The 15,138-nt window shown below is 49.6% G+C and overlaps 1 protein-coding gene across 1 annotated transcript in view; it reads left to right on the top strand.

Annotated features, from left to right (window-relative positions):
* dpf1 (double PHD fingers 1) overlaps positions 1-15,138 on the top strand; it is a 196,971-nt gene that overhangs the window by 134,289 nt on the left and 47,544 nt on the right. Inside the window, exon 3 of the mRNA XM_060855942.1 lies at positions 10,579-10,686. Within this exon, the coding sequence (XP_060711925.1) occupies positions 10,579-10,686 (108 nt within the window). The remainder of the gene's footprint in view (positions 1-10,578; positions 10,687-15,138) is intronic.

Here is a 15,138-nt window from a genome sequence, read left to right as displayed (position 1 = left end):
TCCAGTATCAGTGAGTATTACCCTCGTTCAGTATCAGTCAGTACACCCCTCGTGCAGTATCAGTGAGTACTCCCCTCGTACAATATCAGTGAGTACTCCCCTCGTACAATATCAGTGAGTACTCCCCTCGTACAATATCAGTGAGTACTCCCCTCGTACAATATCAGTGAGTACTCCACTCGTGCAGTATCAGTGAGTACTCCCCTCGTACAATATCAGTGAGTACTCCCCTCGTACAATATCAGTGAGTACTCCCCTCGTGCAGTATCAGTGTGTATTCCCCTCGTGCAGTATCAGTGTGTAATCCCCTCGTGCTGTATCAGTGAGTGCTCCCCTCGTGCAGAATCACTGAGTGTTCCGCTCGTCCAGTATCAGTGAGTACTCCCCTCGTGCAGTGTCAGTGGGTGTTCCCTTCATCCAGTGTCAGTGAATACTCCCTTCGTGCAGTATCAGTGTGTATTCCCTTCATCCAGTATCAGTGAGTGATCCCCTCGTCTAGTATCAGTGTGTATTCCCCTTGTGCAGTATCTGTAAGTACACCCCTCGTGCAGTATCAGTGAGTACTCCCCTCGTCCAGTATCAGTGAGTACTCCCCTCGTGCAGTATCAGTGATTATTCCCCTCGTCCTGTATCAGTGCGTACTCTCCTCGTCCATTATCAGTGAGTATTCCCCTCGTCCAGTTTCAGTGAGTACTCTCCTCGTCCAGTATCAGAGAGTGATCCCCTTGTCTAGTATCAGTGAATGCTCCCCTCGTGCAGTATCAGTGTGTATTCTCCTCGTACCGTATCAGTGTGTATTCCCCTCGTGCAGTATCAATGAGTACTCCTCTAGTCCATTATCAGTGAGTACTCCTCTAGTCCAGTATCAGTGAGTACTCACCTCATCCAGTATCAGTGAGTACTCCCCTCGTCCAGTATCAGTGAGTACTCCCCTCGTGCAGTATCAGTGATTATTCCCCTCGTCCTGTATCAGTGCGTACTCTCCTCGTCCATTATCAGTGAGTATTCCCCTCGTCCAGTTTCAGTGAGTACTCCTCTCGTGCAGTATCAGTGAGTGTTCCCCTCGTCTAGTATCCGTGAATGCTCCCCTCGTGTAGTATCATTGTGTGCTCCCCACGTGCAGTATCAGTGTGTGCTCCCCACGTGCAGTATCAGTGGGTGTTCTCCTCGTCCAGTATCAGTGAATACTCCCCTCGTCCAGTATCAGTGAGTATTACCCTCGTTCAGTATCAGTCAGTACACCCCTCGTGCAGTATCAGTGAGTACTCCCCTCGTACATATCAGTGATTACTCCCCTCGTACATATCAGTGAGTACTCCCCTCGTACATATCAGTGAGTACTCCCCTCGTGCAGTATCAGTGAGTACTCCCCTCGTGCAGTATCAGTGAGTACTCCCCTCGTGCAGTATCAGTGAGTACTCCCCTCGTGCAGTATCAATGAGTACTCCCCTCGTACAATATCAGTGAGTACTCCCCTCGTACAATATCAGTGAGTACTCCCCTCGTGCAGTATCAGTGTGTATTCCCCTCGTGCAGTATCAGTGAGTACTCCCCTCGTACAATATCAGTGAGTACTCCCCTCGTACAATATCAGTGAGTACTCCCCTCGTCCAGTATCAGTGAGTACTCCCCTCGTCCAGTATCAGTGAGTGTTCGCCTCATGCAGTATCAGTGAGTACTCCCCTCATCCAGTATTAGTGAGTACTCCCCTCGTCCTGTATCAGTGCGTACACCCCTCGTCCTGTATCAGTGAGTACTCCCCTCGTGCAGTATCAGTGAGTACTCCCCTCGTGCAGTGTCAGTGAGTACTCCCCTCATGTAGTATCAGTGTGTACTCCCCTCATCCAGTATTAGTGAGTACTCCCCTCGTCCTCTATCAGTGCGTACACCCCTCGTCCTGTATCAGTGCGTACTCCCCTCGTGCAGTATGTGAGTATTCCCCTCGTCCAGTATCAGTGAGTATTCCCCTCGTCCAGTATCAGTGAGTACTCCCCTTGTCCAGTATCAGTGAGTGCTCCCCTCGTGCAGTATCAGTGAATACTTCCCTCGTCCAGTATCAGTGAGTGTTCACCTCGCCCAGTATCAGTGAGTACTCCCCTCGCCCAGTATCAGTGAGTACTCCCCTCGTGCAGTATCAGTGAGTGCTCCCCTCATCCAGTATCAGTGCGTACTCCCCTCGTCCAGTATCAGTGCGTACTCCCCTCGTGCAGTATCAGTGAGTATTCCCCTCGTCCAGTATCAGTGAGTATTCCCCTCGTCCAGTATCAGTGAGTACTCCCCTCGTCCAGTATCAGTGAGTACTCCCCTCGCCCAGTATCAGTGAGTACTCCCCTCGTCCAGTATCAGTGAGTGCTCCCCTCGTCCAGTATCAGTGAATGCTACACTCGTCCAGTATCAGTGAGTACTCCCCTCATGCCGTATCAGTGAGTATTCCCCTAGTCCAGTATCAGTGAGTGCTCCCCTCGTCCAGTATCAATGAGTGCTCCCCTCGTGCAGTATCAGTGAATACTTCCCTCGTCCAGTATCAGTGAGTGTTCACCTCGCCCAGTATCAGTGAGTACTCCCCTCGTCCAGTATCAGTGAGTGTTCACCTCACCCAGTATCTGTGAGTGCTCCCCTCGTCCAGTATCTGTGAGTGCTCCCCTCGTGCAGTATCAGTGAGTGCTCCCCTCGTGCAGTATCAGTGAGTGCTCCCCTCGTCCAGTATCAGTGAGTGCTCCCCTCGTGCAGTATCAGTGAGTGCTCCCCTCGTGCAGTATCAGTGAGTGCTCCCCTCGTCCAGTATCAGTGAGTGCTCCCCTCGTCCAGTATCAGTGAGTGCTCCCCTCGTCCAGTATCAGTGAGTGCTCCCCTCGTCCAGTATCAGTGAGTGCTCCCCTCGTCCAGTATCAGTGAGTGCTCCCCTCGTCCAGTATCAGTGAGTGCTCCCCTCGTCCAGTATCAGTGAGTGCTCCCCTCGTCCAGTATCAGTGAGTGCTCCCCTCGTCCAGTATCAGTGAGTGCTCCCCTCGTCCAGTATCAGTGAGTGCTCCCCTCGTCCAGTATCAGTGATTGCTACCCTCGTCCAGTATCAGTGAGTGCTCCCCTCGTCCAGTATCAGTGAGTGCTCCCCTCGTCCAGTATCAGTGAATGCTACCCTCGTCCAGTATCAGTGAGTACTCCCCTCATGCCGTATCAGTGAGTATTCCCCTAGTGCAGTATCAGTGAGTGCTCCCCTCGTGCAGTATCAGTGAATACTTCCCTCGCCCAGTATCAGTTAGTCTTCACCTCCCCCAGTATCAGTGAGTACTCCCCTCGTCCAGTATCAGTGAGTACTCCCCTCGTCCAGTATCAGTGAGTGTTCACCTCACCCAGTATCTGTGAGTGCTCCCCTCGTCCAGTATCTGTGAGTGCTCCCCTCGTGCAGTATCTGTGAGTGCTCCCCTCGTCCAGTATCAGTGAGTACTCCCCTCGTCCAGTATCAGTGAGTACTCCCCTCGTCCAGTATCAGTGAGTACTCCCCTCGTGCAGTATCAGTGAGTACTCCCCTCGTGCAGTATCAGTGAGTACTCCCCTTGGCCAGTATCAGTGAGTACTCCCCTCGTCCAGTATCAGTGAGTGTTCGCCTCGTCCAGTATCAGTGAGTACTCCTCTCGTGCAGTATCAGTGAGTGTTCCCCTCGTCTAGTATCCGTGAATGCTCCCCTCGTGTAGTATCATTGTGTGCTCCCCACGTGCAGTATCAGTGTGTGCTCCACTCGTGCAGTATCAGTGGGTGTTCTCCTCGTCCAGTATCAGTGAATACTCCCCTCGTCCAGTATCAGTGTGTATTACCCTCGTTCAGTATCAGTCAGTACACCCCTCGTGCAATATCAGTGAGTACTCCCCTCGTACATATCAATGAGTACTCCCCTCGTACATATCAGTGAGTACTCCCCTCGTACATATCAGTGAGTACTCCCCTCGTGCAGTATCAGTGAGTACTCCCCTCGTGCAGTATCAGTGAGTACTCCCCTCGTGCAGTATCAATGAGTACTCCCCTCGTACAATATCAGTGAGTACTCCCCTCGTACAATATCAGTGAGTACTCCCCTCGTGCAGTATCAGTGTGTATTCCCCTCGTGCAGTATCAGTGAGTACTCCCCTCGTACAATATCAGTGAGTACTCCCCTCGTACAATATCAGTGAGTACTCCCCTCGTCCAGTATCAGTGAGTACTCCCCTCGTCCAGTATCAGTGAGTGTTCGCCTCATGCAGTATCAGTGAGTACTCCCCTCATCCAGTATTAGTGAGTACTCCCCTCGTCCTGTATCAGTGCGTACACCCCTCGTCCTGTATCAGTGAGTACTCCCCTCGTGCAGTATCAGTGAGTACTCCCCTCGTGCAGTGTCAGTGAGTACTCCCCTCATGTAGTATCAGTGTGTACTCCCCTCATCCAGTATTAGTGAGTACTCCCCTCGTCCTGTATCAGTGCGTACACCCCTCGTCCTGTATCAGTGCGTACTCCCCTCGTGCAGTATGTGAGTATTCCCCTCGTCCAGTATCAGTGAGTATTCCCCTCGTCCAGTATCAGTGAGTGCTCCCCTCGTCCAGTATCAGTGAGTGCTCCCCTCGTCCAGTATCAGTGAGTGCTCCCCTCGTCCAGTATCAGTGAGTGCTCCCCTTGTCCAGTATCAGTGAGTACTCCCCTCGTCCAGGAACAGTGAGTACTCCCCTCGTCCAGTATCAGTGAGTACTCCCCTCGTCCAGTATCAGTGAGTACTCCCCTCGTCCAGTATCAGTGAGTGCTCCCCTCGTCCAGTATCAGTGAATGCTACACTCGTCCAGTATCAGTGAGTACTCCCCTCATGCCGTATCAGTGAGTATTCCCCTAGTCCAGTATCAGTGAGTGCTCCCCTCGTGCAGTATCAGTGAATACTTCCCTCGTCCAGTATCAGTGAGTGTTCACCTCGCCCAGTATCAGTGAGTACTCCCCTCGCCCAGTATCAGTGAGTACTCCCCTCGTGCAGTATCAGTGAGTGCTCCCCTCATCCAGTATCAGTGCGTACTCCCCTCGTCCAGTATCAGTGCGTACTCCCCTCGTGCAGTATCAGTGAGTACTCCCCTCGTCCAGTATCAGTGAGTACTCCCCTCGTCCAGTATCAGTGAGTACTCCCCTCGCCCAGTATCAGTGAGTACTCCCCTCGTCCAGTATCAGTGAGTGCTCCCCTCGTCCAGTATCAGTGAATGCTACACTCGTCCAGTATCAGTGAGTACTCCCCTCATGCCGTATCAGTGAGTATTCCCCTAGTCCAGTATCAGTGAGTGCTCCCCTCGTCCAGTATCAGTGAGTGCTCCCCTCGTGCAGTATCAGTGAATACTTCCCTCGTCCAGTATCAGTGAGTGTTCACCTCGCCCAGTATTAGTGAGTACTCCCCTCGTCCAGTATCAGTGAGTGTTCACCTCACCCAGTATCTGTGAGTGCTCCCCTTGTCCAGTATCTGTGAGTGCTCCCCTCGTGCAGTATCAGTGAGTGCTCCCCTCGTGCAGTATCAGTGAGTGCTCCCCTCGTGCAGTATCAGTGAGTGCTCCCCTCGTGCAGTATCAGTGAGTGCTCCCCTCGTGCAGTATCAGTGAGTGCTCCCCTCGTGCAGTATCAGTGAGTGCTCCCCTCGTGCAGTATCAGTGAGTGCTCCCCTCGTGCAGTATCAGTGAGTGCTCCCCTCGTGCAGTATCAGTGAGTGCTCCCCTCGTGCAGTATCAGTGAGTGCTCCCCTCGTGCAGTATCAGTGAGTGCTCCCCTCGTGCAGTATCAGTGAGTTCTCCCCTCGTCCAGTATCAGTGAGTGCTCCCCTCGTCCAGTATCAGTGAGTGCTCCCCTCGTCCAGTATCAGTGAGTGCTCCCCTCGTCCAGTATCAGTGAGTGCTCCCCTCGTCCAGTATCAGTGAATGCTACCCTCGTGCAGTATCAGTGAATACTTCCCTCGCCCAGTATCAGTTAGTCTTCACCTCCCCCAGTATCAGTGAGTACTCCCCTCGTCCAGTATCAGTGAGTACTCCCCTCGTCCAGTATCAGTTAGTCTTCACCTCCCCCAGTATCAGTGAGTACTCCCCTCGTCCAGTATCAGTGAGTACTCCCCTCGTCCAGTATCAGTGAGTGTTCACCTCACCCAGTATCTGTGAGTGCTCCCCTCGTCCAGTATCTGTGAGTGCTCCCCTCGTGCAGTATCTGTGAGTGCTCCCCTCGTGCAGTATCAGTGAGTACTCCCCTCGTCCAGTATCAGTGAGTACTCCCCTCGTCCAGTATCAGTGAGTACTCCCCTCGTGCAGTATCAGTGAGTACTCCCCTCGTGCAGTATCAGTGAGTACTCCCCTTGGCCAGTATCAGTGAGTACTCCCCTCGTCCAGTATCAGTGAGTGTTCGCCTCGTCCAGTATCAGTGAGTACTCCCCTCGTGCAGTATCAGTGAGTACTCCCCTTGGCCAGTATCAGTGAGTGTTACTCTCGTGCAGTATCAGTGTGTCTTCCCCTTGTCCAGTATAAGTGAGTGCTCCCCTCGCCCAGTATCATTGAGTGCTCCCCTCGTCCAGTATCAGTGAATGCTCCCCTCGTGCAGTATCAGTGAGTACTCCCCCCGTGCAGCAGCAGTGAGTACTCCCCCCGTGCAGCAGCAGTGAGTACTTCCCTCGTGCAGTGTCAGTGAGTACTGCCCTCGTCCAGTAGCAGTGAGTGTTCCCCTTGTGCCGTATCAGTGATTACTCCACTTGTGCAGTATCAGTGAGTACTCCCCCGGTGCCGCAGCAGTGAGTACTCCCCCGGTGCCGCAGCAGTGAGTACTCACCCCGTGCAGCAGCAGTGAGTACTCCCCCGTGCAGCAGCAGTGAGTACTCCCCCCCCCCCCCCCCCCCCCGTGCAGCAGCAGTGAGTACTTCCCTCGTGCAATGTCGATGAGTACTGCCCTCGTGCAGTATCAGTGAGTACTCCCCCGGTGCAGCAGCAGTGAGTACTCACCCTGTGCAGCAGCAGTGAGTACTTCCCTCGTGCAATGTCAGTGAGTACTCCCCTCGTGCAATGTCAGTGAGTACTCCCCTCGTGCAATGTCAGTGAGTACTCCCCTCGTGCAGTGTCAGTGAGTGTTCCCCTCGTCCAGTATCAGCGTGAACTCCCCTCGTCCAGGATCAGCGAGTACTCCCCTCGTCCAGGATCAGTGAGTGTTCACCTCACTCAGTATCAGTGAGTACACCCCTCGTGCAGTATCAGTGAGTACTCAGCTCGTACAGTATTACTGAGGATCCTGTCCTGCCGTGGACTGGATGCGCAACCTTCCTTCGTGTGAAGAGACAAATATAGAGCACTCTGAAAGTCTGGAGAAATAAATATCAGTGAGTGCTCCCCTCGTCCAGTATCAGTGAATGCTCCCCCCGTGCAGCATCAGTGAGTACTCCCCCCGTGCAGCATCAGTGAGTACTCCCCCCGTGCAGCATCAGTGAGTACTCCCCCCGTGCAGCATCAGTGAGTACTCCCCCCGTGCAGTATCAGTGAGTACTCCCCCCGTGCAGTATCAGTGAGTACTGCCCTCGTGCAGTGTCAGTGAGTACTGCCCTCGTCCAGTATCAGTGAGTGTTCCCCTCGTGCCGTATCAGTGATTACTGCCCTTGTGCAGTATCAGTGAGTACTCCCCCGGTGCCGCAGCAGTGAGTACTCCCCCGGTGCCGCAGCAGTGAGTACTCCCCCGGTGCCGCAGCAGTGAGTACTCCCCCGGTGCCGCAGCAGTGAGTACTCCCCCGGTGCCGCAGCAGTGAGTACTCACCCCGTGCAGCAGCAGTGAGTACTCCCCCGTGCAGCAGCAGTGAGTACTCCCCCCCCCCCGCCATGTAGCAGCAGTGAGTACTCCCCCCTCCCCCGTGCAGCAGCAGTGAGTACTCCCCCCGTGCCGCAGCAGTGAGTACTCTTCCCCGTGCAGCAGCAGTGAGTACTGTCCCCGTGCAGTGTCAGTGAGTACTGCCCCCGTGCAGCAGCAGTGAGTACTTCCCTCGTGCAGTGTCAGTGAGTACTCCCCCCGCGCCGCAGCAGTGAGTACTCTCCCAGTTCAGCAGCAGTAAGTACTGTTCCCGTGCAGCAGCAGTGAGTACTTCCCACGTGCAGTGTCAGTGAGTACAGCCCTCGTGCAGTATCAGTGTGAACTCCCCTCGTGCAGTATCAGTGAGTACTCACCCTGTGCAGCAGCAGTGAGTACTCACCCTGTGCAGCAGTGAGTACTTCCCTCATGCAATGTCAGTGAGTACTCCCCTCGTGCAGTGTCAATGAGTACTCCCCTCGTCCAGTATCAGCGTGAACTCCCCTCGTCCAGTATCAGTGAGTACTCCCCTCATCCAGTATCAGTGAGTACTCCCCTCGTCCAGGATCAGTGAGTACACCCCTCGTCCAGTATCAGTGAGTGTTCACCTCACCCAGTATCAGTGAGTACACCCCTCGTGCAGTATCAGTGAGTGTTCCCCTCATCCAGTATCAGTGTGAACTCCCCCCGTGCAGCAGCAGTGAGTACTCCCCCCGTGCAGCAGCAGTGAGTACTCCCCCCGTGCAGCAGCAGTGAGTACTCCCCTATGCAGCAGCAGTGAGTACTCCCCTCGTGCAATATCAGTGAGTACTCCCCTCGTGCAGTATCTGTGAGTACTCCCCTCGTGCAGTACCTATGAGTTTTCACCTCATCCAGTATCAGTGTGAACTCCTCTCGTGCAGTATCAGTAAGTACTCCCCCGGTGCAGCAGCAGTGAGTACTCACCCCGTGCAGCAGCAGTGAGTACTCCCCCGTGCTGCAGCAGTGGGTACTCCCCCCGTGCAACAGCAGTGGGTACTCCCCTCGTGCAATGTCAGTGAGTACTCCCCTCGTGCAGTATCAGTGTGTATTCCACTCGTGCAGTATCAGTGTGTATTCCCCTCGTGCAGTATCAGTGAGTACTCCCCTCATGCAGTATCAGTGTGAACTCCCCTCGTGCAGTATCAGTGAGTACTCCCCTCGTCCAGTATCAGTGAGTATTCCCCTCGTCCAGTATCAGTGTGAACTCCCCTCGTCCAGTATCAGTGTGAACTCCCCTCGTCCAGTATCAGTGAGTACTCCCCTCGTCCAGTATCAGTGTGAACTCCCCTCGTCCAGTATCAGTGAGTACTCCCCTCGTCCAGTATCAGTGAGGATCCTGTCCTGCCATGAACTGGAAGCGTAACCTTCCTTCGTGTGAAGAGACAAATATGGAGCACTCTGAAAGTCTGGAGAAATAAATTTAGTTTTATTCCTTTACCTGTGACTGTGATCCTGACTAAGTCCACCCACTACTGTCCTCTTTTTTTTCTCTAAATCACCCCCTTCCCCTGTCCCTGTTCTTTCAACTTAATTCAGATTGAACAGTTTGGGGTTTATACCCTCTGGAGTTTGGTAGAATGAGAGGGGATCTAATTGAGGGATGGAAGATACTAAAGGGGATGAACAGAGTAGACATAGAGTGTACTTCTCGTCATATGGGGCTATCTAGAACGAGAGGTCATTTCTAAATGCAGACAGTGAGTACTGCAGGGAGCTGTGCGTGGACGCTGGTTCGTCACTATTTCTATATATAAACAATAGAACAAAATGTAATATCTCCCAAGTGTGCAGACGACACAAAGCTGGAAGGGAGGGTGAGCTGTGAGGAGCATGCAGAGATGATTAGGTCAAGTTGAGAGAGTGGGCAGATGCATGTCATTTAAAGAAAATGTGGATAAATATGAGATTATTCAATTTGGTAACAAAAAACAGAACGGCAGTTTATTACCTGAATGGTGAAAGATGGACAAGAACATTGCAATTAGATCTGCTATGCTTGTACACCAGCCGCAGAAAATAGACGTGGAGGTGCAGCAGACAGTGCAGAAGGTTAATGATATATTGGCCTTTATAGTGAGAGGGTTAGAGCAGGGATGTCTTACTGCAGTTGTACAGAGCCTTGGTGAGGCCACCCCTGGAGTACTGTGTGCAGTTTTGTCCTCCTCACCTGAGGAAGGCTGTTCTGGTGATGGAGGGATTGTAGCAAAGTTTGTCTGGGATGGCAGGACTGACGTATAAACCAAAACTGAATCAGTTCGGACTATATTCATTGGAGTTTAGAAAAATAAACGGGGAAATTTCATAGAAACCTAACCAATTCCAATAGGACCAGACAGGTAAATGCAGGAATGACCCTCCTGATGACCGTGGAGTCCAAAACCAAGGGGTCACAGTGTTAAGGACACAGGGCAGGTCATTTAGGATCAAGATGAGGAGAAATGCCTTCACCCAGAGATTGGAGAGCCTATGGACTTCCTCACCACAGAAAGCAGTTAAGGCTAAAACAATGAATGTTTTCAAGAAGGAGTTAGACAATACTCTGAGGGCTAAGGCGATGAAAGGGTATGGGGAGAAAGATGGAACAGGGGATGAGCTGGATGATTGGCCGCTGTGGTGTTGAATGGGGGAGCAGGCTCAAAGCACCTCTGTTTCCTGATGTTTCTTCTTGCTCACCAGACGTGTGCACCTTTTCATGCCTGTTCATACTTCTGTCCATTCTGAAATATCTAACATTTAATTGGTTTGTTTGTCTGGTTTCTGTAGGATTGGCCCCAGGACAGTTATACACCTACCCAGCTCGATGCTGGAGGAAGAAGAGACGTCTAAATATCCTGGAAGACCCAAGACTAAGACCCTGTGAAATTAAACTTGGTAAGAGAGCGAGGTTTTATTCTTTTCTTGTTGTTGAATCCGTTCCCGAGTTTAAGCTGAGTGTGGGGAATGATTCGACCGAATATATTTGCTGGTGAGCATTTTTTGTTGTTTTTCTCTTGTCATCAGACATGGAACCAATTAGTGAGCTTCCAATCAGGCTTCCACTAGGCCCGAGCCGGTTGCTAGGAAACACCTCTGGCCTAGTGAGATTTTTGCAACATATGTCGTCAAATAATCACACATAGACTTAGCTTGTAAAATAATGTCATTATATGAAGAATCTTGTTGGGGTGGGAAGGAACTGTGTTGCTATGTTTTTGTCTGTGTTACCATCGTAAATTGCTGAGGCAACAGTCATAGTGTAATTACAGCCATTATATTTTCGGATGCTTTTCAAGCTTGTTAACCCCTGAGAATTTTTGAAGCTGACAGAAACATTCAGATAGGTTCAGTGATGGAGCAAAGATATAGCAAATCAAGTATAACTTGGGAAATTGTCCTCTTTGGCAGGAATAATAAGAAAATAAGCTTATTGGGTAAAGGTGATAGATTGGAGAGCTTTGAAGTGCAGGGGGATCTGGGTGTTCTAGTGCATTATTTGCAAAAGGTTAGTCTGCAGGAACAGGAAGTAATTAGGAAATTTCAATGGAAGATTATCATTTATTGCAAAGGGAATTGAAAATTAGGAGGTTATACTTCAGTTATGCAAAGCACTGGTGAGACTACAGCTGGAGTAATGTCTACAGTACTGGTCACCTTATTAAGGAAGGATTTAAATGCTTAGAGAAGATCGAATTAGGTCTACCAAACTAATAGCTGAAATGAAAGTATCTGTACTGTAATATGTGAAAAGGTTAGACAGATGTGGCTTGATCCACTGGAGTTTAGAAAACTAAGAGGCGACTTGATTGAAACATACAAAATCTTGAGGGAGTTGACATGATGGATGTGGAGAGGATGTTTCCTCTTGTAGGAGAATCTACAACTGGGGGTCAATGTTTCAAAATTAGGAGTCACTCATTTATGGAGTTATAGAGTCATAGAGATGTACAGCACTGAAACAGACCCTTCGGTCTAACCCATCCATGCCGACCAGAGATCCCAACCCAATCTAGTCCCACCTGCCAGCACCTAGCCCATATCCCTCCAAACCCTTCCTATTCATATGCCCATCCAAATGCTTCTTGAATGTTGCAATTGTACCAGCCTCCACCACTTCCTCTGGCAGCTCATTCCATACCCGCACCACCCTCTGAGTTAAAAAGTTGCCCCTTAGGTCTCTTTTATATCTTTTCCCCCTCACCCTAAACCTATGTCCACTCATTCTGGACTCACCGACCCCAGGGAAAAGACTTTGCCTATTTATCCTATCCATGCCCCTCATAATTTTGTAAACCTCTAAGGTCATCCCTCAGCCTCCGACGCTCCAGGGAAAACAGCCCCGGCCTGAGACTTGATTGAAACATACAAAATCATGAGGGGAATTGACATGATGGATGTGCAGAGATGTTTCCTCTTGTGAGAGAGTCTACAACTAGGGGTCAATGTTTCAAAATCAGGAGTCACTCATTTAAGACAGAGATGAGGTGAATTGTTTTTCTCTCAAGCGGTGATGAGGTTTGGAACTCTGTTCCTGAGAAGGGGATGGAAGCAGAGTCCTTGAATTTTTAAGGCAGAGGTAGACACATTCTTGTTAAGTAAGGGGTGAAAGGAGGTGGGTGTCAGGCAGAAATGTGGATTTGAGATTACAATCGGATGTGGTAATGAATGGCAGAGCAGGCTGACGGTGCTGAATAGACAACTCCAGTCCCTAACTTGAAAGCTGTCATGTTGTGTCTATATAAGAAGTCAAAAAGTTGTGACCAGTTTCCTTGTACACCTAATGTCCACCAGGTGTGAGCGGTCCAGTGTGCTAATCTATATGGCAAAGCCTTTGGATCATTCAAGGTGGGGTAGTATCACTGGCTTAGAACACCAGATTAATGCTCTGGGGTCATGGGTTCAAATCCCTCAATAGTAGATGGTGAAATTTGAATTCAATTTTTAAAAATTTGGTAGTAAAATCTAATCTAATAATGACCATTCAGTCAGTCATAGTAAAATCCCAACAGGGTCACTATTACCCTTTAGGGGAGGAATCTGCCTTCCTTACTGTGTCTGGCCGACAAGTGATTCCAAACCTAAAGCAATGCGGTTGACTATTAACTGTGCTCAGAAATGGCCAATTGGAGAGCCATTCAGTTCATGGATATCCAGGGATGAATAACAAATGCTGACCTTGCCAGGGACCATCCATATTACAGGCTAGCTGAACATGTGGAGATAGGGGCACCCTTCCCTAGGGATTGAGTATCTGTAAGGGTTGTTGTCGAGGGTTAAATCTAAAATATTATTTCTGATATTTGTAGTAAGACAGTTTCAAATAATTCTTGTGGTGCAACACAGTTTGTGTTATCATCTTTTGTGTAATAAGCTTTTTATGGTATTTTTATACGACCAGTGCAGTAAACAAATAGCAGAAAAAGACACGCAATCCATTGAGCTAGGTCTCACTCTGGGATCTGATCTGTCCAGTATGACTATCAGCTGAGATCAAAACAGGGACAAGGCATTAGAACAGGGATTGGGGTGGAGGGAGAGGGGGCAAAGACTTTTGGGGAGCATAAAGACCAACATTGATGGTTGGGTTGAATGGCGTGTTGAGTCATAGAGTTGTACAGCATGAAAACACACTCTTTGGTCGAACCAGTCCATACTGACTAGTTTTCCCAAACTATACCGTCCCACTTGCTTGTATTTGGCCCATACCCCTCTAATCCTTTCCTATTCATATCCCTGTCCAAATGTCTTTTAAATGGTAATTGGACTCACCCCAACTTCCTCTGGGAGTTCATTCCACACACGTACCACCCTCTCTGTGGAGAAGTTGTCCTTCAGGTCTCTCTTAAATCTTTCTCCCCTTAGCTTAAAATTATGCCATCTAGTTTCAAACTCCCGTACCTCTCCAGTCCTGCTAACATCCTTGTAAATCTTTTCTGAATGCTTTCCAAGTTAATAATATCCTTCCTATAGTAGGGCAACCAGAACTGTACAGAGTACCGCAAAACTGGCCTCACCAACATCCTGTACAACCTCAACACGACATCCTAATCCCTACACTCAATGGTCTGATTAATGAAAGCAAACGCACTTCTTAACTATTCCATCCTGTGACGCAATTTTGAAGGAACTATGTACCTGAACCCCTGGGTCTCTCTGTTTGACAACATTCCCCAGAGCCCTACTTAAATGTGATATGGAACATGCTCTGTGTCTTTTAAGATCCTCCAGCAGTTACACCAACATTAACAAGAGTCAAGTGGTTTAGCAAAATCGTTGCCAAATCCATTTGATTGATGAGACATCTAATCTTCCGATCAGTGTTTTACTCACTAATTGATCGGCTCTGGAAATCCAGCGACTTGTCAGAATTGTGTGCATGTCACCTCTTTAAGAGTCACTGATTGGCCGTGATGAATTTCCCTCCTATCCCCTGGGACCTGACTAATAACCCATCGACCATTTAATTAACAGGCAGTGAATTAGCAGCTCATCCCCTCTGACTGATGGTGAGTTGGAAGTTCGTCACCAGTTAAAGGTGAAGGTGGACAAGGGCTGACCCTTTCTGGGGAGCTGTCTGTGCTCAGTAACAAGGCTTCTGGCTGGAAAAAATTCATGAATGGAAATTCACACCCCCACCTCCTGTTTACCCTCTCTCCTGCCCCCATCGCCCCACTTTGTCTTAGAGTCATACAGCACAGAAGCAGACCTTTCGATCCAACTGCTCCATGCTGACTAAGTTTCCCAAGCTAAATTAGTCCCATTATCCCCTAAACTTTTTCTATTCATTTACCTATCCAAATGTTTCTCAAATATTGTAAGTGTACCCGACTCTATCACTTCCTTTGACAGTTCATTCCACCCTCTGTGTGGAAAATGTTGCCCTGCAAGTCCTTTTTGAAACCTTTCTCCTCTCACCTTAAAATAATGCCCTCTCGTTTTGAACTCCCAAACCCTAGAGATAAGACCTCTGCTATTCACCTTACCAATGCCCTTCATGATTTTATAAGCCTCGATAAGGCTTCTCTTAAAGATTTCACATCCACAGACCCACTCACCTTCTTACCTCAGAGAACTATTCTACATCAGAATTTTTCAAACTTCAGGCATGGGATTAGATGAGCATTTATTGTCTATTTGCCCTTGAGAAGGAGCATGAGGTTGTCCTTCAGCCCCTCCGGCCTGCTGTCCCATTCCACTAGATCAAGGCTGTTCATCTACTTCAACTCCATATTCCCGCACACTATCCCTTGATATTTTTCATATTTAGAATCTCTGTGTTACATCCTCAATGAGTGAGCTTCCATGGTGTAGAGAATTCCAGAGATTCCCCTCCCTCTGAGAGAAGGC

The sequence above is a fragment of the Hemiscyllium ocellatum genome, chromosome 47 (genome assembly GCF_020745735.1).
Source record: "Hemiscyllium ocellatum isolate sHemOce1 chromosome 47, sHemOce1.pat.X.cur, whole genome shotgun sequence".
Taxonomy (NCBI): Eukaryota; Metazoa; Chordata; class Chondrichthyes; order Orectolobiformes; family Hemiscylliidae; genus Hemiscyllium; species Hemiscyllium ocellatum.
The sequence above is the reverse complement of the archived record's forward strand: the minus strand, read 5'-3'. Positions and strand labels throughout refer to the sequence as shown.